The sequence below is a fragment of the Pelophylax lessonae genome (assembly GCF_965119305.1).
Source record: "Pelophylax lessonae genome assembly, chromosome: 3".
Lineage (NCBI taxonomy): Eukaryota > Metazoa > Chordata > Amphibia > Anura > Ranidae > Pelophylax > Pelophylax lessonae.
Genome location: NC_138770.1, coordinates 643,386,023 through 643,412,037, shown reverse-complemented (window position 1 = coordinate 643,412,037; position 26,015 = coordinate 643,386,023). Strand labels below are relative to the sequence as shown.

General features: G+C 47.4%; 1 protein-coding gene across 1 annotated transcript; it reads left to right on the top strand.

The window, feature by feature from the left end:
- Positions 1 to 23,184, top strand: MCFD2 (multiple coagulation factor deficiency 2, ER cargo receptor complex subunit). The gene is made up of 3 exons (XM_082252345.1): positions 1 to 178; positions 18,126 to 18,285; positions 22,842 to 23,184. Exons 1-3 carry the CDS (start codon positions 27 to 29, stop codon positions 22,971 to 22,973), a joined length of 444 nt encoding a protein of 147 aa, XP_082108471.1. The 5' UTR covers positions 1 to 26; the 3' UTR covers positions 22,974 to 23,184.
- The last annotated feature ends 2,831 nt before the right edge of the window (positions 23,185 to 26,015 follow it).

The window sequence follows — 26,015 nt, the reverse complement described above, 5'->3', positions numbered from 1 at the left end:
ATCTCCTTTCCCCCCCACATAGAACAATGATCGGCTGCAGGACTTCCAATATCTTTTGCTGTCTGTTTTCTGCGGTGTTAATTCTTCCCACACTCACGGAAGAACATGTACACCCCAATGTGCAAGAGGATCACCACGCCGCCAGTCGCTTCGACAAGAATGCCATACAAGATAAAGAGTGAGTGTTGTAACCTGAAAAGAACAGAGTGCCCTAGCACGTCATTGTGAAGACTTAAAGACTTAAAATTGATATGTCCGGTATGCGCAGCCATTACAAAGGGGGCTGACTCTGGGCGGTTTAATTTGTAACCATTGTTTAACCACTTGACCTCCGGAAGATTTACCCCCCCTTCATGACCAGGCTTTTTTTTGCAATACAGCACTGAATTACTTTACCTGACAATTGAGCAGTAATGCAATGCTGTACCCCATTAAAAAGAAATGTACAGTAAACCCCCACTCCATCGCGGTTCAGTTTTTGCGGTCCCGGTATATTGCGTTTTTTTTTTTTTTTTCTGTAATGTTATTTTACTATATAAATCATTAAAAATGAAATATTTTTGTGTTTTCCATAGCTCTTGCTATGTCTCTCAGTATCTTTTATGTGTTTAAATGAGTTTCTATTGACAGCCCTGGACAAAAGACGGCCGATCGTTCGGCCGACGATCGCTACGTATGTACGGGGCTATACTCTACTCGGGTGCTTAGTCCCTGCTGGGCCTTCCGTCTTCGGGCATCAGTGATGCGGGTTTGCAAGGCGGCCACCTGGTCGTCTGTGCACACTTTTACAAAGTTTTATAAAGTGGATGTGTTGGCATCTGCAGACGCTTCTTTTGGCTGCCAGCTTTTGCAGGCTGCTGTTTAGCGGACCTGGTCCTCTTTGAGGGTGTGTTGTTGTTTTCAGGTGAGCTTCAGTTGTTTTGGTTGAGCTCCATGTTACCTGGTTTTCTATGGTTAGCCTTGGGAATTTTTCTCTGCTGCATCCCAATGGTTAAGAAGATCAGGAGCTGTGTCCGTCAATGAATGAAAGGAAAAAATTGGATTTTTGACTTACCATAAAATCCATTTCCCTGATGTTCATTGATGGACACAGCACCCACCCCTTTGTGGAGTTGGCTTTTTTCTGACACTGCTTGTAACAAAACTGAGTGCCTATAGTGGACTGTGGGTGTATAGCCCCTGAGACTGCCCATAGGCGTAGTCAAGCTTTTTCCTGCAGCACAGGTTTTTCACCTTTTATGCAAGGAATTCATTGGGGTGAAAAACCTTGAGGTTTTACAACCACTGTTAAAGCGGAGTTCCACCATAAAATTATACTTACCTCCATCTTCTTGCTCCGGGTCATCTGAAAAACAAATGGATAATCGCAATTTTTTTTTTTTTTTTTTACTACCTGTTTAGAAGAAAATATACTTTACCTTACTTCCTCTTCCTCCCCTCGGCGGTCACGGCGATTCGTCACTTCCTGGCTTGCAATGATTCCTGGGAGCTGAACGTCATCGCTCCCAGGAATCAATGCGCCTGCACCGACCCCGACGTCAGTTCCAGTTCAGGCGCCGTCATACCTTGCTTAACAGCTTCTGGGCATGCCCAGAAGCTGTGCAGGGATGACGCTGCGGAACCGGAAGGGACGGCGGGGCCGGTGCAGTGCATCTTGGGACCGAAGAAGACGGAAGAGGACACAGAAGAGGATCGCGCTGGCTTCAAGCTGCCCATACCTGAGATGGCAGCGCTGGACAATACATTTTCAAGGTAAGTATTTCTTCTAAAAGGTAAGTGCAACCCGGGACAGATCAGAGGCTGGCCATTGTGTAATGCACTAGCCCTGAATGTCCTGGGGGTATTTATATTAAAAAAAACTTTCCCAGGGTGGAACTCCGCTTTAAGGCTTTCCATTGTATTAATTTTGTTTTTGGCAAACCATAAACCTATGGATGGAGGTGCAGTTATCTTCTACCTGGCTGTTATACATGCTTGTGCTGTGTCTAGTAGATGGAGAATTTTTATCTTTTCCAGCAGAATCTGGTTAATATGTAGTAGTAAGTAACAAACAGGATCTAGTCCAAAATCTACAGAGGTGAGCTGGAGGATTATTTGTTCAACATCAGAACAAAATGAACAGATTAAAGAGCAGTACCAGCAGGCATTGGGTAGTGTCCCTGATTCTGTCTGGCATCTCCAGCAAATGTTCGGGACCTATGGGGTATATTTTATAAGGGGGGTGTTAGGACTTTGTGTACTATTGCGAAAGTAGTTCATAGCCTTGTTCCTGGAACTGGTTAGCTATAGAGGACTTTTGTGTGAAGAGGATAGCTTTGTCTATTTGCAGAAGTGTGAGTGTTTGCAATTCAGATTCCTATTTACACATAGATGGAGGGACAAAGCCCTCTGGTGGGGAGACTCTAAGCCTGTATAAGTAGGAGAGTGAAGCGCTGGTTGTAGAATTTGTTTTGGCATTTTGCTAAACCTCTGTGTCTCAGTACTACTTGTACCGGAGAAAGGGATTAAATCTCCTGAAAACGGAACTGTTAGTGCAAATAAAAACATATCATGTAATGATAATCTGTAATATCCATAACATAGTACTTAAAGGATAAGTTCACCTTTGTAAAAAAAAATTAAAATTAATGCACATGTTAATGCAGGTAAAAAAATATGTGCATTTTATGAATTTATTTTATTTTTTTTACTAGGAGCTTGGAAAGCATTTGTAGTTCTCCCATTCACGGAACTGCAGGAACCTTGCAAGGACGCGTGTGTTTTTATTGTTTTTTTTAAATGGTGAGAACGAGCGGGGAAAAGATCCCCGGCTTGCTGTCACTAGAGGCGTCCAGATCAGGGAGCTTATCCTTTTCATTTATATATATATATATATATATATATATATATATAGAGAGAGAGAGAGAGCGATATCTATATCCTCAATTCAGTGTTGATGCACCATCAATTTGCAGTGGTGAGTCTGGTGGGGTTCTCTCCCTCTTTGCTGAGGATCGCTTGTGCTTGGCGACAGGGTGGTGCTGCCAGCGTGGTGGGGGTTGTCCCTTGCACACTTTTTCTGGGGTCACTCTGGTGACTCATGAAGTGTTTGGAGCACCTCTCCCCACCTGATCCCCCCTCTCTGAGACTGCGAGACCCTCTGGGTCCCAACAATCCATTAATGCATTGACAGCGGTCCTGGAGTCCTTGGTTTCCTGGGTGGAGGTGGTGTTCGGGCAATGGGCTAGCAAAAAGCCCCCCATGCCTTCCCCTGCCTCATCTGTCTCATCAGATCCTGAATCTGATTCGGCCACCGGGGACGTGAGTCACCCTGCTGGGTCTGCAACCACGCGCCCAGAATCCTCTGATAGTGAGGATGATTCCTGCACATCTGCAACCGCGCACGAAAAGGCGCTGGTGAAAGCACTGATTTGTATCTGTGCATGAGACCTTGAAGATGGAGGATGCAGCTGCGACGGAGGCGTAGGTTCCCTTTGGCACTCACAAGCCACCCAGAGCTGCAAAGGTGTTTCCTTTCACCGCCTATTTTGACAGAATTGTTGCTAAAAAGTGGGGACTACTAAAGCGTCCCTGTGGGGTCCCTAAGCGCTTTATTAGGCGTTACCCCTATGAGGAGTTCACTGGTGGTGGACCCTCCGGTTTCCAGATTGAACAAGGCAACCATGATTCCGGCTGAAGAGTCCCCGTCTTTAAGGATCTGGCTGACAGGAAGGCAAAGGCTGTGGCCCCTCTGTACACTCTGGCTGGTTCGGCACTGAGGCCGGTATTTACCATAGCCCTGGTGTCGCAAACTCTGAGCGAGTGGGCTAAGCTTTTCCGCTGTGACCTGGAGGGAGTACAGCTCCCCCCTGCCTTTGCTGAACTGGCGGACCAGCTGGTCCAGGGGCTGCAGTTTATCTGTGATGCCTCTTTGGATGCGGCTCCCCTAGTGACTCGGCTCTGTTTTGGCAGTGGTCCTTCGGCGTGTCTTTTGGCTTAAATGCTGGTCTGTGGACCAGACTTCTAAAAAGGCCTTTGCTGATCTTCCCTTTCAAGGAGATCGCCTGTTTGGAGCTACCCTGGATGACATCATAAAAGGTCTCACGGGGGGTAAGAGTACCTTTCTTCCCCAGGCTACTAAGGGCAAGGAACCTCGTCGTAGACGTGGGCCTTCCTTTTTGGCTCAAAGACGTTTTTTCGTCCTTCAGGGTTGACTGACAAGGCCTCGAAGCCTTTCAGGGCCTCCTCTGGAGAATCCAAACAAACCTGGTCTGGCAAGCTGAGAGCGGGCTTTTCCAGACCCCACAAAGTCATTCGGTCTGGTTACAAGATTGAGTTTTGCTCTTGTCCTCCTGCAAGATTCTTTTCTTCCAGCTTGCGTCTGTCCCTGGACCACTTGCATGGTTTGTTTGGGGCGGTACAAGACCTGTTACATTAAGGGGTGATTGTCCCGGTTCCGACTCCTGAACTTCTTTCAGGATTTTTCCTCAAACCTGTTTACAGTTCCAAGAAGGCAGGCAAAGTGTGTCAATTTCTGGACCTCAAGGCACTGGACTGCCTTGTGCGGGTGCAGAAGTTCAGAATGGAGTCCAATTCACACGGTGTTGGCATCCCTGTGTCGGATTTCCTCGCCTCCATCAAGGATGCTTACCTTCACGTTCCAATGTGTGCCAGTCCCCAGCGTTGCTGTGGGAGAGGAGCATTAGGAGTTTGTGGCGTTGCCCTTTGGTCTCGCCTCTGCTCCTTGGGTCTTCACAAAAGTGTTAGCCCCGGTGCTAGCTTTGCTACGCCAAAGGGGGATGACGGTACTGGGCTACTTGGATGAGTCTCCTTCTGCTCTGCTGGAAACCCAGGAGATCACAATTCCGAACTCTGCAGGAGTTGGCTGAATTCTGAAATTTCAGACGTTCACAAAGCTGAAATATCTGGGCCTGACTCTGGACTCGGCCTTAGCCAGAGTGTTTCTTCCTCTGAAAACTCCAAAAATTGCAGGCTGCAGTTTATCTCTTGCTGTCCAACAGATGGTCATCCCTCCGGACTTGCATGCGGGTGCTGGGCCTGATGGTTTCCACCTTTTGAGGCGGTTCCATTTGCACAGTTCCATATGAGGTCCCTGCAGGGGGAGATTCTGACCAAATGAGGCAAGACTCTGCAGTCTCTGAACAATCAGATCCGGCTGAGTCGGGGAACGAAGGAATCCCTGATATGGTGGCTTCGTTCTCCGGCACATCGGCTCGGCAAATCCTTCCTCCCATTGTATTGGATAGTGGTTGCCACGGATGCCAGCCTGTCTGGCTGGGGAGGCATCCTCAGCGAGCATTCTGCTCAGGGAACTGGACACTGGAAGAGTCCAGACTACTGATCAATGTCTTTGGAACTTCGAGTGATCAGACTGTGGACAGATCCATCTTCAGGGTTGTCTAGTGCGCATTCAATTGGACAATGCCACGGCCGTGGCTTATGTCGATCTCCAATGGGCACGAAGTGTCCTGGTGGCTCTGGAGGTAGCCAGCATTCTAAGGTGGGCAGAACGGATCGTTGCAGCCCTCTCCGCTGTACACATTTCCAGGGTGGAAAACTGGCAGGCAGATTTCCTCAGTCGGACCAAGGGGAGTGGTCCCTTCATCCAAAGGAGTTTCATCAGTTGTGTTTCCGATGGGGCACCCCTGAGGTGGATCTGTTGGGGTCTCGGCTCAACAGAAAGGTGCAGAGGTTTGTGGCTCGGTCAAGGGATCCTCTGGCGGATGCCACAGACATGCTGGTGGCCCAGTGTGGTCAGTATGGTCTGATTTACGCCTTTCCTCCTCTCAAGCTTCTGCCAAGACTTCTACGCAGGATCGAGGCAAAAGGTCATCTTAGTGGCCCCTCGCCGTGCTTAGTACGCCGATCTAGTGCGGCTGGTCGCCAACGTCCCTTTGAAAGCTTCCTCTCTGGAAGGATCTGCTGTCCCAAGGACTGATCTTCCATCTTGCTTTACAGTTTCTGGCTTTAAAGGCTTGGCTTTTACACGCCAGGTACTAAAGGATAGAGGTTTATCTGAGTCGATGATTCCTACACTGTTAAAAGCTAGGAAATCTACCTCTAGGAGGATCTACCATCATACGTGGAAGATGTACATTGCGTGTTATCTCTTTGGGTTCATCCTGTTCCTTCTAGGTGACTCAGATGTTGACCCTCCTTCAGCAAGTAGGTTCAACAAAAATTGGCCTGGAGCTCCATCAAGGGCCAGGTGTCGGCTTTGGCAGTCCTCTTTCAACGACCTTTGGCCACACACTCCCTGGTGCATACCTTTCTTCAGGGTGTCCGACATTTGGTTCCTCCAGTGCGGGCTCCGTCGCCGCCTTGGGAACTCAATTTTGATGCTTTCGGTCCGTTAGAAGACTCCCTTTGAGAATCTTTGGGAGATTACCCTGCTTACGCTGTCCCAGAAGGTGGCCTTTTTGGTTTCTATCTCCTCTGCGCGCAGGGTGTCGGAACTGGCGGCGTTATCCTGTCCACCTTACCTGGTGATTCACAGGGATAAGGTGGTTCTTCGCCCCTGTAAAGTTTTGACTCCGCTTTTCATTTGAATAAAGACGTTGTGTTGCCTTCCATGTGTCCCAGGCCTAAACATCCAAAGGAAATTTGCCTTGCATGCCTTGGATGTGGTCTGGTCAATTTGGGTGTACCTGGCAGCTACGGAGTCTTTCGGAAGTCAGACTCTCTCTTTGTGCTCACGGATGGGCCTCGTAAAGGGTTTTCTGCTTCCTCTGCGACAATTTCCAGATGGACCAGACAGACAGTGATTTCAGGACTATTCCATCAAGGGTCAGGTTCCTCCTTTCCCTGTTGAGGCACACTCTACTCAGACGCTTAGTGCCTCCTGGGCTTTCCACCATCAGGTGTCAGTGACGCAGGTTTGCAAGGCGGTCACTTGGTCGTCGGTGCACACTTTCACAAAGTTTTATATAATGCATGTGTTGGTATATGCAGGTACTTCTTTTGGCCGCAAGGTTTTGCAGGCTGCTGTTGAGAGGACCTGATCCTCTTCGAGGGTGTATCTTTTTTTTTCAGGTGGGCTTCAGTTTTTTTTTTTTTTTTTTTTGTTTTGGGTTTAGCTCCTCTTGCCTGGTTGGCTACAGTTTTTAGCTTTGGGAATTTTTTTGCTGTTTCCACCACTCGTGTTTAACACTGCTTTGGGACATCCCAATGGTTATGAAGATCTGAAGCTTTGTTTGTCAATGAACGAAAGCGAAAATGGGATTTTTGACTTGCCATAAAATCCATTTCTCTGATGTTCATTGACGAACATAGCACCCGCCCCTCTGTGGAGTTGTAATTCTTCTGACACTGCTTGTAATTAAACTGAGTGACTATAGCCAAGAGAGGGAGTATACTCCCTGGCTCTGCCCATGGGGGTAGCCAGCCTTTTTTTCTGCCTAGTGTCCTACTCCTGTAGTGGGCAGTATATCCCAACAGTTATGAAGATCTGAAGCTGTGTGTGTCAATGAACATCAGAGAAATGGATTTTACGGTAAGTCAAAAATCTAATTTTTTTTTGCTTGCACATAATTGGATGATAGAAATCAGCAGAGCTTCCCCTCATTTCAGATCTTCTCCTCAGACCTACAGCAACTGCACTTCCAGTACACTTGTAGTGTACAGTGAATTGCCTTTAGTAAATCAACCCCATTGTGTTGCCTTCTCTGTGTCTCAGGCCTAAACATCCTAAGGAATTTTGCTTTGCATGGCTTGGATGTGGTTTCGGGCGATTTGGGTGTATTTGGCTGCCACAGAGTCTTTTCGGAGCTCAGACTCATTGTGATCTTGGATGGGCCAAGAAAAGGGCTGTCGTCTTCTGTGAACATTTCCAGATTAGACAGGCGGTGACTCAGGCCTTTTCTATCAGGGGTTAGGTTCTTCCTTTCCCTGTAACGGCACACTTTAATCGAGCGCTTAGTGCTTCTTGGGTCTTTCGTCATCAAGCGTCAGTGACGCAGGTTTACAAGGCAGCCCCTAGGTCGTCGGTGCACACTTTTACAAAATTTACAATGTGGATATGTTGGCATCTGCTAGGGCTTCCTTTTGGCTGCAAAGTTTTGCAGGCTGCTGTTTTTAGAGGGTCTGTTCCCTCTTTGGGGGTGTATTGTTATTGTTCAGTTTGGGCTCCCGTTGTTTTTTGTTGAGCTCCCGTTTTACCTGGTTGGCTATTGTGTTTAGCCTTGGCATTTTTTGTTGTAGTTCCACCCCTCATGTTTGGCACAGCTTGGGGACGTCCCTATGGTTCTGAATAATGGAGAATATGTGTCCTTCAATGAATGAAAGAGAAAATAGGATTTTTGACTTACCGTAAAATCCATTTCTCTGGGTTCATTGACAGACACAGCTCCCACCCCTCCATGGCGTTGTAATACTTCTGACCCTGCTTGTAACTAAACTGAAGACCTATAGCAGAGAGGGGCAGTATACCCCCTGGGGCTGCCCATAGGTGTAGAAAAGTATTTTTTTCCATCTAGTGTCTTACTCCTGTAGAGGGCAGTACAACCGTACGGTTATGAATAATGGAGAACCCGTGCTCTCGATGAACTCAGAGAAATGGATTTTACAGGAAGTCAAAAATCCCATTCCCAGTATACCCCTTTTTTTTTTTTTTTATTATTATTGTAATTGATCTTTTGTAATCTTATTTTCTGAGATACTAAATTCTGGGTTTTCACTAGCCATAAGCCATACTCCTAAAAATTAAAAGAAAGGAATTCTTGAAGTGTGTGTGTGTGTGTGTGTGTGTGTGATATATATATATATATATATATATACACAATTTTACAGTACCTCACAAAAATTAGTACACCCCTCACATTTTTGTAAATATTTTATTATATTTTTTCATGACAATACTGAAGAAATGAAAGAAATTACACTTTGCTACAACGTAAAGTAGTGAGAGTACAGCTTGTATAACAGTGTAAATTTGCTGTCCCCTCAAAATAACTCAACACAAAGCCATTAGTGTCTACACCACTGGCAACAAAAGTGAGTACACCCCTAAGTCAAAATGTCCAAATTGTCAATATTTTGTGTGGCCACCCTTATTTTCCAGCTGTGCCTTAACCCTCTTGAGTATGGAGTTCACCAGAGCTTTACAGATTGCCACTGGAGTCCTCTTCCACTCCTCCATGACAACATCACGGAGCTGGTGGATGTTAGAGACCTTGCGCTCCTCCACCTTCTGTTTGAAGATGCCCCACAGATGCTCAATAGGGTTTAGGTCTGGAGACATGCTTGGACAGTCCATCACCTTTACCCTCAGCAGTGTTCATCTTGGAGGTGTGTTTGGGGTCGCTATGTTGGAATACTGCCCTGCGGCCCAGTCCCCGAAGGGAGGGGAATATTTTCTGCTTCAGTATGTCACAGTACAGGTTGGCATTCATGGTTCTCTCGATGAACTAAAGCTCCCCAGTGCCGGCTGCACTCATTCAGCCTCAGACCATGACACTCCCACCACCTTGCTTGACTGTAGGCAAGAAACACTTGTCTTTGAACTCCTCACCTGGTTGCCGCCACACACGCTTGACATCATCTGAACCAAATAAGTTTATCTTGGTCTCATAAGACCAAAGGACATGGTTCCAGTAATCCATGTCCTTAGTCTGCTTGTCTTCAGCAAACTGTTTGCAGGCTTTCTTATGCATCATCTTTATTAGAGACTTCCTTCTGGGATGACAGCCATGCAGACCAATTTGATGCAATCTGCAGTATATGGTCTGAGTACTTACAGGCTGACCCCCCATCCCTTCAACCTCTGCAGCAATGCTGGCAGCACTCATATGTCTATTTCCCAAGACAACCTCTGGATATGACGCTGAGCGCGTGCTCTTAACTTCTTTGGTCGACCATGGCAAGGCCTGTTCTGATTGGAACCTGTCCTGTTAACCCTCTGTATGGTCTTGGCCACCGTGCTGCAGCTCAGTTTTAGGGTCTTGGCAATCTTCTTATATCCTAGGCCATCTTTATGTAGAGCAACAATTCTTTTTTTCTCTTACGTCCTCCGACAGTCGCCGCCTCTTCATATTCGTCACATATGGGGTATTAGACTTTGCTCCGAAGGAGTAGCTAGGCAACAGAATATGTTAACAATAAAGCTTTAACATATCCCACCCTCAAGGGGTGGTCCCCTCAGTCAATACCCTCCTACTTCCTGCAACCTTATCTCAGTTTTAATGTCTAGCTTGTCAGGAGTGGCTGGCTCTCTCTGTGCTGGGACTTTCTGTCCCAGACTCTTTCTTCTTTTTAATATTTTGTTTGAGTTTTTCTCTCTACCTTTATTTAGCTGTTATTTTGTCAGCGTTAGTTAGTTCTTCGGACGAAGAGGATCATGCGGACTGGGTCTCGGGCTGATCCCCCTGGTCGCAGGTCGTGGGTCAGTGGCTTCCCAGTCTGCCATCGAGCGTTCAGCCAGGTAACGCTCCTGGCACAGTGAACGACCCATCCCTGTTCGGTGCAGGGATGATTGGTGAGGTGGCTACCTCACTGGACGCTGTGCGGTTTCTTAACCCCCATTTTGTGCGTCTTGAATTGTGACTCTCCCTGCCTCATGTGCAGCGGCTTGTTCGCCTGTGCGGGTCCCCCACGCCATGTGAGGTAAGTGTATCTATGTGGGGACCTCTCTGTCTGGGGGGGTGTCAGTCTGGGACTGTGTAACCTGCCTCTATTCACACTGCTTGTCTCCCTATCTCTCGGCTGCATGCTGTGGGCTGCAAGGGGGGGGGGGGGGAGCTGTATGACACTGTGTGTGTCAGACTGGTCAGTGTGAGAAGCTGTGTGCTGTGGGGCATGTTTTTTTGGCATGTTTGGGCATATACGGCGATCGCTGCGGCGATCTGACATGTATTCTGATATTGGAATGTAATGTGTGTTTTAATGCACTGTGGAGCGGCGGTTTCGGCGCCAAACGACGCCATTTTGCCTACACCCGCTCCGGCCGCATGGTTTACATGCATGGCGGCCATTTTCTTGTAGCCTCCATAGGCTTACATAGAAGCGCCCTGGCAGCATCACTTCCTCTTTCCTGGAACACCGATCGAGGCAGCAGCAGCGGCGAGGGTCTCCTCAGGTTTTATCCTTCTGTTCTTGCTATCCATTGCCTGTGTTCAGTTTGCATATTCCCTGTGGGGGTCTCATTGTGCTTGAGTGTGGTGCGGTGGGCTGCGCTTGCCGCGCTTGCTTAAAAGGGGCAGTTAACCCTTGGTTGTCTGGCATTACAGGGGCAATGGATTCTCAGGAGGGCAAATTTCCTACAGTATTGGTGGAAAGCCAGGGGACCGCTGTTTCCCCCCCAGGGGGGGATTTAGCCACTATTGTGGCTGGCCTTGCTGCTCAGGTGCAAATGCTGGTGGCTGCTCAATCTACTAAAAGGCCCAGAGTTGCTCTTTCCTCTGATTCTGAGGGTGAAGGTGATGGGGCTGTTCTGGCAGGGGCCTCCTTATCGGGGTCCCGCTCCTCTCTTGATCTAGTGGGGTCTGAGGTGGAGGCTGAAGTTGAGGGGGTTGATAATTCTCCCCCTGGCTCGCCTGAAGAGCTTGCAATCATGGATGAGTTGATTGCTTCCATTAAGCAAACGCTGCGTTTGCAGGACGAAGTGTGTCCCCCCGCTGCCTTGGCGGCTTATGGGACGCAGAGGAAACGCAGGACGCCGCAGGTTTTTCCCTGCAATGCTGATTTTCAGCGCGCTGTTAAGGATCAATGGCGCGATCTGCGCAAGCCTTTTGCGGTACCGAGTAAATTCAAGCTGCGTTATCCTTTTTCGCCTGCCACTGATGAAAGGTGGTGTGTGCCTCCACCAGTGGATCATGCAATTGCGGTTTTGAACAAAGCCACTGTGATTCCTGCAGAGGGTTCCCCTGTTTTCCGTGATGCCACGGATAGCAGATTGGAGTCTCTTGCCCGTCATACTTATTCTGTTACGGGTTCTATGCTTAAGGCTCTGTTTGCTTCTCTCATGGCGGCCCAGGCGATCGCAAGTTGGACGCAGATGCTTAGGCGCGTCCTAGTGGCCGACTCGGCCTCGCCGGCGACCCTGGATATGGTGGATCAGATCCACCAGGGTGTCATGTATCTGTGTGATGCGGACCTGGACCTGATTCCGTTGGCTGCACGTGTGCACAGCGTGGCGGTGTTGTCTCGCCGCCTGGTTTGGTTGAAATGTTGGTCGGTGGACCAATCTTCACGTAAGACCTTAGCCAATCTGCCTTATGATGGGTCTCGCCTTTTTGGGGAGTCCTTGGATGTGTTGATTAAGGGGATCCCCGGGGGTAAGAGCACTCTCTTGCCCCATTTCCCCAAGGCTAAGGGGGCTTCTGGGAAGAAGCATGCTAATTTTCGGCCCCCTCAGGGGTCCTTTCGTGCCTTTCGGCCGCACTACAAGGGCAAACCGTTCAAAGGTCAAGGCTCTCAGAAGAAGCCCTGGTCTGGTAAACAGAAGTCCGGCCAATCCGGACCTGCAGCCCATAACAGTTCGGCCTGAAGGGGCGCCCTCACCCAGTTTTGGGGTGGGGGGACGCTTGCTCGGTTTTCTTCAGCCCTGGTAGGCCCGTGTGCGGGACAGATGGGTTCTGGAAATCGTTCGATCTGGTTACAAGATCGAGTTTCTCTCTCGGCCGGAGAGCAGATTTTTTCCCTCAAATCTTCAACTGTCTCCAGAGCGCTTGCGGGACCTGCACCTGGCGGTGCGGGACCTGAGGGCTCAGGGAGTGGTGGTTCCGGTGCCTCATCGGGACAGGTTTCGGGGGTTTTATTCCAATCTGTTCACCGTGCCCAGAAAGGAGGGCAAGGTTCGTCCGATTCTGGACTTGAAGGCTCTGAACCGCTCTGTGCGGGTTCGCAGGTTCCGCATGGAATCCCTGCGGTCGGTGGTGGCTGCCCTGGCTCCGGGGGAATTCATGGCCTCCATCGATTTGAAGGATGCGTACCTTCACATCCCCATATTCGGGGGTCATCAGAGGTACCTTCGATTTGCCATTGCGGAGGATCACTACCAGTTTGTGGCGTTGCCCTTTGGTCTCGCCTCTGCTCCGCGGGTCTTCACCAAGGTACTTGCACCGGTTCTGGCATTATTGAGGGCCCAGGGCGTTTCTGTCCTGGGGTATCTGGACGACATTCTGGTTCGGTCTGCGACCAGCCAGGGTCTGGAGGAGGACCTGTCTGTCACGATGCAAACTCTACAGGAGTTTGGTTGGACGATAAATTTTCCAAAGTCGACACTGAGTCCGTCGGTTCGTCTCCCCTATCTGGGAATGATACTGGACTCGGTGCAGGCGAAGGTCTTCCTGCCGGAAGACAAACTCAGGACTCTCCGGGAGGAAGTCAGGTCCCTCAGGGACGTTCCGAACTCGTCTCTGCGGACGTGTATGAGATGTCTGGGATTGATGGTCTCGGCCTTCGAGGCGATTCCTTTCGCACAGTTTCACACGCGGGGTCTCCAAGCGGAGATCCTGTCCAGGTGGGACGGGCGACCTCAATCCCTGGATCTTCAGATCTCGTTGAGTCTTCGCACCAGGGAAAACCTTCTGTGGTGGCTCCAGTCCCCGTTGGTGTCCGGGGGCAGGTCGTTTCGTCCGATCTCGTGGACGGTAATCACCACGGATGCCAGCCTGTCGGGCTGGGGTGGAGTTCTGGGCGTTCTGTCCGCTCAGGGGACTTGGTCGGAGGGGGAGTCTTCCCTTCCGATCAACATTCTGGAATTGCGTGCGATAAGTCTCTGTCTTCATCGCTGGACGGACCGGCTGCAGGGTTGCCCGGTTCGGGTGCAGACGGACAATGCCACGGCGGTGGCCTACATCAACCACCAAGGGGGCACCAAGAGTGCCCGAGCGGCTCGAGAAGTGGCCGACATTCTGTCTTGGGCCGAGACTCATGTCCCGGCGATAACGGCGGTTCACATTCCGGGAGTGGAGAACTGGCAGGCGGACTATCTGAGTCGCCAGACCCTGGATCAGGGGGAATGGTCTCTCCATCCGGCTGTCTTCCAGACGTTGTGCGCGAAGTGGGGTCTTCCAGATGTGGACCTGTTCGCGTCTCGCCTCAACAACAAGGTGAAGAGGTTCGTGGCAAGGACGCGCGACCCTCGGGCAGACGCGTCGGACGCGTTAGTGGCCCCGTGGCATCAGTACAGGCTGATGTACGCGTTTCCACCGATTCAGTTGCTGTCCAGGTTCCTTCGCAGGTTACACTCGGAACGCAACACGGTGATTCTTGTGGCACCGGAATGGCCTCGCCGGTCCTGGTACGCAGACCTCGTGAATCTGGCGGTCGACGCCCCGTGGCGTCTGCCTCTTCGAGACGATCTACTGTCTCAAGGACCGATATACCATCCTGCTTTACCGTCGCTGGCTTTGACGGCCTGGCTGTTGAGACCGAGGTCCTGAAGGAGAGGGGTCTCTCTCCGGAGGTCGTCCATACTTTAATCAATGCGAGGAAATATTCCTCGGGGAAGGTTTATTACCGTACTTGGAAGGCCTATTTTGCCTGGTGTGAGTCCAGGGGGTTTTCACCCCGCACGTACTCGGTGTCCCGTGTGCTGTCTTTCCTTCAAACGGGTGTTGATCAGCGTTTGGCGCTGGCTACGATAAAGGGTCAGGTGTCTGCTCTGGCCGTTCTGTTTCAACGTCCCGTGGCTTCCAACCCATTGGTTGGCACCTTTATTTAGGGTGTGCGGCATCTGGTTCCCCCGAGGCGGGATCCTCTGCCCCCTTGGGACTTGAATCTCGTTCTATCTGTGTTACAACGTGCTCCTTTTGAACAGATCAGGGAGATCTCGTTGTCTATGTTGTCCAAAAAGGTCGCCTTTTTGGTGGCGATCTCTTCGGCTCGCAGAGTGTCGGAGCTGGCGGCTTTGTCCTGCAAGTCTCCGTACCTGGTTATTCATTTGGATAAGGTGGTCTTGCGACCTAATCCTTCTTTTCTTCCGAAACGAGTTTCGGACTTCCATCTTAATGAGGATATTGTCTTGCCTTCGTTGTGCACGAAGCCTAAACATCCAAAGGAGGTGAGATTGCACTCTCTGGATGTTGTTCGGGCGATAAGGGTTTACCTTAAGTCGACTGAGTCTTTTCGAAAGACGGACTCCTTGTTTGTTATTCCAGAGGGTCCTCGGAAGGGCATGGCGGCTTCGGCCTCTACCATCGCCAAATGGATCAGGCAGACCATTGAACAGGCCTATGCCTTGCAGGGGAAGGTTCCCCCTGTGCCTGTGAAGGCGCACTCGACTAGTACGTCTTGGGCCTGTCGTCATGGGGCTTCTGTAGCCCAGGTGTGTAAGGCGGCGACTTGGTCGACCGTGCACACTTTCACAAAATTCTACAAAGTAGATGTTCAGGCATCGGCGGATGCTTCCTTTGGCCGCAAGGTTCTTAGTGCGGCCGTTCCCTAGGGTCCCTTGTTGGGGACTCCTGGCTGTTGGGATAAGTTTTGTATCCCCTGGTTTTTTGTCTTTTCCTGGGTTGTTGCTCCTGTTGAGCACTTGTTTTTTGCTGTTGCCCAGCTGGTTCCTTCCTTTGGTAAGGTTCCTTCTTTGATGCGGAGACTGCGTTGCCTTTCGGCGCGAATGCGTTTCCCACCCCTCATGTTTGCACTGCTTTGGGACGTCCCCATATGTGACGAATATGAAGAGGCGGCGACTGTCGGAGGACGTAAGAGAAAACTGAATTTTTGTAAAATCTTACCTGTAAAATTCCTTTCTCTGAGTCCTCCGACAGTCGCCGCCCCCGCCCCTCTTTTGGGGTTTGATTGTGTACTCTACTGCTATTCCACTAAAACTGAGATATGGTTGCAGGAAGTAGGAGGGTATTGACTGAGGGGACCACCCCTTGAGGGTGGGATATGTTAAAGCTTTATTGTTAACATATTCTGTTGCCTAGCTACTCCTTCGGAGCAAAGTCTAATACCCCATATGTGACGAATATGAAGAGGCGGCGACTGTCGGAGGACTCAGAGAAAGGAATTTTACAGGTAAGATTTTACAAAAATTCCGTTTTTTCGGGACCTCAGAGTTCTTTGCCATGAGGTGCCATGTTGAACTTCCAGTGACCAGTATGAGAGAGTGAGAGCGATATCACCAAATTTAACACACCTGCTCCCCATTCATACCTGAGACCTTGTAACCCTGAGTCACATGACGCCAGAGAGAGAAAATGGCTAATTAGGCCCAATTTGGACATTTTCATTTAGGGATGTACTCACTTTTGTTGCCAGGGGTTTAGACATGAATGGCTGTGTGTTGAGTTATTTTGAGGGGACAGCAAATTTACTCTGTTATACAAGCTGTACACTCACTCAACAGTGTGAGCCATGCCCTCTCAGCCAACCTCAGTGTCTGACCTCACAAATGCGCTTCTGGAAGAATGGTCAAACGTTCCCATAGACACACTCCTAGACCTTGTGGACAGCCTTCCCAGAAGAGTTGAAGCTGTTATAGTTGCAAAGGGTGGACCAGCTCACTATTGAACCCTATGAACTGAGATATATATATATATATATATATATATATATATATATATACACACAGTATCTCACATATGAGTACACCTCACATTTTTGTAAATATTTTATTATATCTTTTCATGTGACAACACTGAGGAAATTACACTTTGCTACAAAGTAAAGTAGTGAGTGTACAGCAGTCTTCACTCAAATTCATCGCAAAGGTGTTCTACCGGGTTGAGGTCGGGACTCTGTGCAGGCCAGTCAAGTTCCTCCACCCCAAACTTGCAAATCTCTGTTTTTTTTATGGACCTTGCTTTGTGCACTGCTGTGCAGTCATGTTGGAACAGGAAGGGGCCATCCCCAAACTCTTCCCACAAAGTTGGGAGCATGAAATTGTCCAAAATGTCTTGGTATGCTGACGCCTTAAGAGTTCCCTTCACTGGAACTAAGCGGCCAAGCCCAACCCCTGAACAACAACCCCACACCATTATCCCCCCTCCTCCACCAAATGATTTGTACCAGTGCACAAAGCAAGGTCCATAAAGACATGGATGAGTGAGTTTGGGATATAGCGAATAATTAAATCCTATGGACTAAGACTGGAATGCCATTAACGTTTATGTGGGGTAGGGAGCGCTAGTCTGACTGTGCTGTGATTTGTCTCAGCACATGCCAATCACCAGGTCCCAGGCCAATGACTAGGGACCCAGGCTATCAGGCCTGAGTTGTGTAAACAACACAGAGCTGTGTTCCCTGACAGGGCATCGCTTTTCTACACAGGGAATGAAAACATCTAGTTCCCCAGTAAAAGCAGCACACAGTACACACGCAAACATTTGTTAGACACATATTTACCCCTTGATCTCCCTAGATGTTAACCCCTTCCTGCCCAGTGTCAGTACAGTCACAGTGCATAATATTAGCACTAATCACTGGTGATGTCGGTGGCAGTTCGTTCCCAAAGTGTCAGTGTCAGATTGCCCGCTGTCCTACTATAAGTCGCTGATCACCGCCATTACTAGTATAAAAAGTTCCAGAATATATCCCATGGTTTGTAGATGAGATAACTTTCATGCAAACCAATCAATATATGCTTTTTGGTATTTTTTTTTTTTCTTTTAACCAAAGACATGTAGCAGAATACATTTTGGCCAAAATTTTATTGAGAGAATTATTTATTTATTTTATGAGATATGTTTTATAGCAGAAAGTAAAAAAAAAAAAAAAAAAAAAAAAGTGTGTGTGTGTATAATAAATAAATATATTATAATTTTTTTTTTTTGTTTGTTTATATAATAAAAAATACAAACTGCAGTAGTGATCAAATGCCACCAAAAGAAAGGCTTTATTTCTGTGTAAAAAAAACAATATAAATTAATTTGGGTACCGCACAATTGTCAGTTAAAGTGGCACCGTGCCAAATAGCGAACAATGGCCTGGTCATGAAGGGGGGGGGGGAACCTTCCAGAGCAGAAGTGGGTAAAAATTATTGAGCTAGAAATCAAAATAAATGTATCCAAGTCTGAATCCAAATAAAAACCTATCTGTCCAGAAAAAAAAAAGAAACTGCTTTAGCATAGACGACAAAATATCAAAGATATATAAAGTCCAAAAAAAATACAACGACACTTGAGAGAAAGAGAGGAGACTTTGAGACCAAAGTGATTAATATGACTTTTTGTCCTCAGCCACATCATGGAGCATTTAGAAGGAGTTGTAAACAAGCCAGAGTCAGAGATGTCCCCGCAGGAGCTGCAGCTTCATTACTTCAAGATGCACGATTATGATGGCAACAATTTATTGGATGGTCTGGAGCTAGCAACTGCGATCTCCCATGTCCACAAATCGGTCAGTATATAGAAATTTCCGTGTTGCACCACACTTTACAATATAAAGTGAGACCGTACAGTTACAATACATTTCAATACAAGATGGTTAGGAGGGGCCCTGCTTCTGAGAGCTTACATTCTAATACAGAGGATAAAGTGGTACAAAGTGTAATAACTGTGTTAGGAATGAGCTGATAGGGAAAGTACAAGTTCCATATTTAGGTAGAGTTGGGGTAGACATCCCTGAAGAGATGAAAAAAAAATCGTTGGGGACTTCCAGAGGAATAGAAGAGGCTCTGGAGAAGTCCTGGATGCGAGCATGGGAGGAAACAAGTGAGCCAGAGAGCAAGAGGTCTTAGGAGGAGCAGAGAGGACGGTTTGTGTGATATATTGAGACAAGATTGGAGATGTAGAGTGGTTGGTAAGGCAGATGAGTTTGGCAGCAGCATTCATGATAGGCTGAGGTGGGGTTTAGCCTGTGTAGAGGTAGGCCTATGAGATGGTATGTAGATCTCTAAGGACGCCGTACTCCTGTCAGTCGGGATAGTAGAACAGAGAAACGTCTTCAGCCTCGGCCCCTCTCTGCCCACACCCTCTGACACGTTTGTTTTTTGCGCTCTGGAGTGAAATGCATCACAGGGGTGTGGCCAGAGAGGAGCTGAGGCTGTTTCACTGTTGTCTTATCATCCTGACTAATGCCCCTTAGACTTCTTCTTAATACTATTGCTTTTCTGTATGTGTACCCGGCACTCAGTAGAGCTGATGATCACCGAGCAGTCTGCGAGCACTTAGAGCGGCACTCCAAATTGTGGTTATACAGGCCCTATGAGATGGTAGCTGCAATAGTCCACCTGAGAGATAACAAGGAAATAATAAGTAGGTGCTTTCATTGGTTAAGAAAGAGAGCATATTTTGGAATTGTTACAAAGGTGAAGTCTGCAAGATTTGAACATTGAATAGATTTGAGGCCAAAAGGACAGGTCAGACTCTAGGATTACACCTAGCACCCTGGCTTGAGGGTAGGGACTGATAGTTGTATTATTGATCTTGAGGCAAAACCAATGAAGATGACAGTAGGAGGAATATTATGAGCTGTTTGGGAAAGTTGCGTTTGGGGAAGTGATGTGACATCCATACTGATCTGTCAGAAAGTTTATAATGGGAGAGGGGACTGAAAGGGTGGGGTGAGGAGTAGAGAGATGCACTATATCAGGGGTCTTCAAACTACGGCCCTCCAGTTGTTCAGGAACTACAATTCCCATCATACCTAGTCATGTCTGTGAATGTCAGGGTTTTACAATGCCTCATGGGATGTGTAGTTCCGCAACAGCTGGAGGGCCGTAGTTTGAGGATCCCTGCACTATATTGTCAAAAGTATTGGGACGCCTGACTTTACACACACATGAACTTTAATGGTATCCCAGTCTTAGTCCGTAGGGTTCAATATTCAGTTGGCCCACCCTTTGCAGCTGTAACAACCAGGCCTTCTCATCCAACATCAGTACCTGACCTCACAAATGCGCTTCTGGAAGAATGCTCAAACCTTCCCATAGACACTCCTAAACCCAGTGGACAGCCTTCCCAGAAGAGTTGAAGTTGCAAAGGGTCTCAATACTTTTGACAATAGTGTAGATTTTGAGTTCCATCAGCATAGAGATGGTATTGGAAGCCTTGGGAGGTTATCAAGTGACCAAAGGAGAGGTGTAGATAGAGAAGAGAAGGGGGTCCAATAACCAAGCTTTGGCAAATCCCTACAGAAAGAGGAGGTGGAGAGGAGGAGCTAGGAGGAGGAGGAGGCGACACTGAAGAAACACTTGGATTGGTAGGGAGAGAACCAGAAAGTTGAGGCCAAGGCAGTGAACGTTTTTTGAGGAGTATGTTAGTAAGTTGTTGGAGTTCACATTTTACATCTTCTGCAAGTATATACATATGGATTCTAAGATATATATATATATATATATATATATATATATAATAAAAAATATCAATTTTTTTTTTTTACAAACAATGATGGAAGGTCATTAGACAAGGACATTGGTTTACTTCTGCAGGTTTCCTTCTCTTATTGGACACACCTGGAATCTTTGACTGTACCTAACATACTCTGGTATTCATCATAAAGGGTGCTATTCTTTAGACATCTGTCTTGCGATAATACAGTATAAAGGCAGAACTTTGTAACAGATTGTATTGGTTAGCTGTATATCTATCTGTCACAACTCCTGTCACAAGCATCTTTCCTGTGAAGTGGAGGAGTTTTATAGGCAGAGAAGCTTTTTGGAGAACTTGGGGGGGAGGAGTATTGGTAATGTATGAAATATCACTTCCAGAGAAAGCCTTATTGAATCACCCCCAATGTGACTACATGACTAATAAAGTCTGAAGTAGAGTTCATTGTTTTCCGTGACCTCAGAATGAGAACCAGTGATTGTAAACCTCAGACATGAAATGTGAACAAAGCATATCTCTCTATAGTGTGTACTTGTCTCAATAAAGAGCACTCATTCTCATTCTTGTCTGCTGCTCTTTCTCTGCTATCGGCACGAGTCACAGCTGACAAATTTTCTTGACACCAAGAGAAAAAAGGTGACAGGGGAGGGAACTCCAGCTGATTGATAGCCTCATCTCTATTCCTGTGGGAAAAGGGGGGGTGTCCCTTTCTCTTCCCCCTCCCCTTGCTCCAATCAGCTCTCAGAGCTCTTTTCACTGAGTGACTTCGGCTCTCCGCCGTCAAGCTTTATAAATGATGGGCTTTAATCGACTGTACAGAAATGATTGCTGCAGATAAACAGGTACAACTTATTTAGGAGAATTTGTTTAATCTGTGTATCACCTGAGGCCAGTCACTTCATTGGGTATATGTAAGGGTTTACATCCACTTTAACCAAGTGGCGTTTTCCTGTAATACGTTTGCTGCAACTATTGTATCATATATTGGTGGGAGCAGGAGGTTTTACGCACACCACACTCGCACACCACACTCGCACACCACACTCGCACACCACACTCGCACACCACACACTCACTCACACACTGACCCACACACACTGACCCACACACACTGACCCACACACACTCACCCACACACACTCACCCACACACTCACCCACACACACTCACCCACACACACTCGCACACCACACACTCACCCACACACTCACTCACACTCACACACACTCACCCACACACTCACACTCACACACACTCACCCACACACACTCACCCTCACACACACACTCACACACACACTCACCCACACACCTCACACACTCACCCACACACTCACTCACACACCACACTCCTCACACACCACACTCCACACACACACACTCACACACCACACTCCTCACACCCACACTCACACACCACACTCCTCACACACTCACACTTACACACCGCACACCACACACACACACACTCACACACACACTCACTTACACACCGCACACACACACACTCACTTGCACACCACACACACACACCAGGAATTCTGACTGGTGACATTTATGTAAAATAAAAAAGTAAAAAAAAAAAAAATGATTACACTTTTTTTTTTTTTTTTTTTTTACTATTATGATGCTGTAATTGGTTACCAGTGATCCCTTTGAACCTGGGCCAATCACAAAAAATGTACCGCTGGCGGTCAGCAAGTGGTTAATTAATCTTCAGGCCTAATTTTTTTTTTTTTTAACTTGCAGAAACTACTCTGGCAGCAGAAGGGTTACAGTGCATATTAAGGCACAGTGCTAGGGCGCCCACTGTGCCAACACAGAACAGGAACGCTGACTGTGCACATATATGTGAGAGCCTGGCATTTAAAGCCCACCACTGTGTTTCTGTGTATATATACTTACAGCTGGCATTAGGGGTTAATGGTTACATTTTACTGTTGTATATAAGAGGTAATAAGTGGTAATGTCCCTTTTTTTTTTTTTTGTGTGTGTGTTTTGTTAACCCTGAGCCCCCGTTCACACTGGGGCGACCTGTCAGGCGACCTGGTCGCCTGACAGGTCGCCCACCATACAGAAGCTATGGACCCGTTCTAATAGGAGCGACACAAGTCGCTCCGACTTAGAAAAAGGTCCGGAGCTTCTTTGGGGCGACCCGGAGCGACCTGCATAGACTTCAATGTTATGAAGTCCGTGCCGGCCGTTCCGAGGTCGCGGTGCGAGCAGCTCGCCGGGACCTGTGAGGTCGCCCGGCGAAGTAGCGTCACCCCAGTGTGAACGGGGGCTTACATATACCCAGTGAATTGACTGGCCTCAGGTGATATACAGAGATGAAACAAATCCTCCTACATAGGTTGTAACTGTTTTATCTGCAGCTTCTCTTCTCTACAGCCTTTCAAAATGCAGAATTTATACAGCTTGTCTGAGCTGTCAGAAAAAAGGGGCGGAGAGCTGAAATCACAAACTGCAGAGCTCAGTGAGGAGAGCTCTGCTAGCTTATTGGAGTGAAGGGACACCCCCCCCCCCCCCCCCTCCACACACAGAAACAGAGCTGAGGGGTTAAATTACTGTATGGATGACCACATGAAACTCTAATGACCTCCTCTTCTTTCTTTCTTCATTTTAGGGGAGCGCGGAGCATTCACAGGCAATAGACGAACAGGAAATGATCACCCTAGTAGATGATGTTCTCAAAGATGATGATTTGAATAACGATGGATACATTGACTATGCAGAATTTGCTAAATCATTAGAATAAAGACTTGGGTTTATTTTTTCTTCTAAATGTGAACTTCGAGCAATCTACGTGTTTTTCTAGTATTGTGGTATCCCGCTCTGTGCGATCCTGTGGTCTGTATTATGTGTGTAGCTGCACAGCTGGGACATTCTGTGGCTGTTTTTAATAGTTTAATTTATACAAGAACATGATGTACTTTACCCAAAAATACAGGTTTTTAAAGTTTCCTTAATTTGCCTTAACGTTTTTTAAAAGTAACAACCAGCCAAATTCCAGCATATTAAAATTCCTACCTCCCATCAGTGGTCTGGAGGAGGATTTTTATAGCTTGCTCCCTGTCTGGAGCAGACGGGTATGGTGCAGTGTGCTTACAGCAGTGGCGATGTACATTGACTCTCTGTTCTAAACTAGGATTTTCCTCTTGTATCTAATGACTGAGCTTTTCAAATCACTTAACGTGGATGTAAATCCTCACATATACACAGTGAAGTGAACAGCCTCAGATGATACACAGAGATAAAACAAATCTCCCTACATACATTTTATTTGTATATCTGCTGTCTTCAGCCTTCTACACTGTTTAGAAAGTGAACATTGTGTTAGAATTTTTTCTTCCTGTTCTCGCACGGGGTGTGGAGTCTTGGCATACACTGTGTGACAGCTGATTGGAGAAAAGGCAGAGGAAGGAAGAAAGGCAGAGGAAGGAAGAAACTTGCAGAGCAGTGCTGTGAATAGACCAGCTCTCTGATAGTCTATCTCCTGCACCCACCCCAATACAAATTTCCAACTGCTTTTGTCTCTTTTGTTGAGAACCTTTCAGAAGCTATAATGCTGATAACAGGAACAGAACAGCAGAAATACATGGGACTTAGAGCTTTGGAGAGAGATAAGTAAACACTACAGATATGTGCCCAGGTCCTATTTTAGGAATGGGGTTTACATCCACTTTAAAAGCGATGTATGGGATTTTTTAATTTTTTTTTCCCTCCACTTATACTTGCCTAGGTGGATGCAGCATTAGTCCCCTGATGCCTCTACACTAAGAACTGAGCTCTGGGTTCTCACAGCTCCCCAAGCAGAGAGCTGCTGACTGTCAGTCACCGCTCTCTTCTCTTCCCCCCTCCTTGTTCATTGGAGCACTGGACTGGGGGGGGGGGGGGGGCACGGAGCAGCCGACAAAAAAAAACGGGTCACAGGAGTGCAGAACAAACTGCAGTCCTGTGATTCCTGTGATCCGTAGGAGATGTTCAGCCAAACGAGCTTTGGCTGTACATCTCCTTTTTAAGTAAAATTTCTTAAAGCTGAACTCTAGGCAAATTGCTAAATACACAAATGAAATACCTATAAATAAGCTGTTTTCCCTGCCTAAGGAGTTGTTGTATTGTCCATCTAGTCCTGATATTTACACAGCTCTGCCACAGAGACAGTCTTGTCTGCCAGGGCAGGCAACCTGATTTTGTAGATGCAGTTCAGTAGGGGCTTGTTCTCACTAGCTTTTCTCTCTGAACAGTGATCCGCGTTTGGATAACTATTAGTTATTTATTACAGCTATGTATATAGCGCTGAAAATTTAAGCAGCGCTTTACATATATACAGTATCTCACAAAAGTGAGTACACCCCTCACATTTTTCTAAATATTTTATTATATCCTTTCATATGACAACACCGAAGAAATTACACTTTGCTACAATGTAAAGTAGTGAGTGTACAGCTTGTACAACTGTGTGTAAATTTGTTTTTCCCCCAAAATAAATCAATACACAGCCATTAATGTCTAAAGCGCTGGCAACAAAAGTGAGTACACCCCTAAGTGAAAATGTCCAAATTGGGCCCAAAGTGTCAATACTTTGTGTGGCCACCATTATTTTCCAGCACCGCTGGAAGCTCTGGTGAACATGGAGTTCACCAGAGCTTCACAGGTTGCCACTGGAGTCCTCTTCCACTCCTCCATGACAATATAATGGAGCTGGTGGATGTTAGAGACCTTACGCTCCTCCACCTTCCATTCGAATTGGATGCCACACAGATGCTCAATGTGGTTTAGGTCTGGAGACATACTTGGCCAGTCCATCACCTTTACCCTCAGCTTCTTTAGCAAGGCAGTGGTCATCTTGGAGGTGTTTGGGGTCGTTATCATGTTGGAATACTGCCCTGTGACCCAGTCTCTGAAGGGAGGGGATCACGCTCTGCTTCAGTATGTCACAGTACATGTTGGCATTCATGGTTCCCTCAATGAGCTGAAGCTCCCCAGTGCCGGCGCACTCATGCAGCCCCAGACCATGACACTCCCTCCACCATGCTTGACTGTAGGCAGGACACACTTGTCTTTGTACTCCTCACCTGGTTGCCCCCACACACGCTTGACACCATCTGAACCAAATAAGTTTATCTTGGTCTCATCAGACCACAGGACATGGTTCCAGTAACCCATGTCCTTAGTCTGCTTGTCTTCAGCAAACTGTTTGTGGGCTTTCTTGTGCATCATCTTTAGAAGAAGCTTCTTTCTGGTTTGACAGCCATGCAGACCAATTTGATGCAGTGTCCGGCGTATGGTCTGAGCACTGACAGGCTGACCCCCCACCCCTTCAACCTCTGCAGCAATGCTGGCAGCACTCACACGTCTATTTCCCAAAGACAACCTCTGGATAAGACACTGAGCATGTGCACTCAACTTCTTTGGCCGACCATGGCAAAGCCTGTTCTGAGCGGAACCTGCCCTGTTAAACCGCTGTATGGTCTTGGCCACCGTTCTGCAACTCAGTTTCAGGGTCTTGGCAATCTTCCTATAGCCTAGGCCTCTTTATGTAGAGCAACAATTCTTTTTTTCAGATCCTCAGAGAGTTCTTTGCCATGTTGAACTTACAGTGACCAGTATGAGAGAGTAAGGAGTCACATGACATCGAGAAAGGGGAAATGACTAATTGGGCCCAATTTTGACATTTTCAGTTAGGGGTGTACTCACTTTTGTTGCCAGCGGTTTAGACATTAATGGCTGTGTGTTGTAATTTTGAGGGGACAGTAAATTTACACTGTTATAAAAGCTGTACACTCACTACTTTACA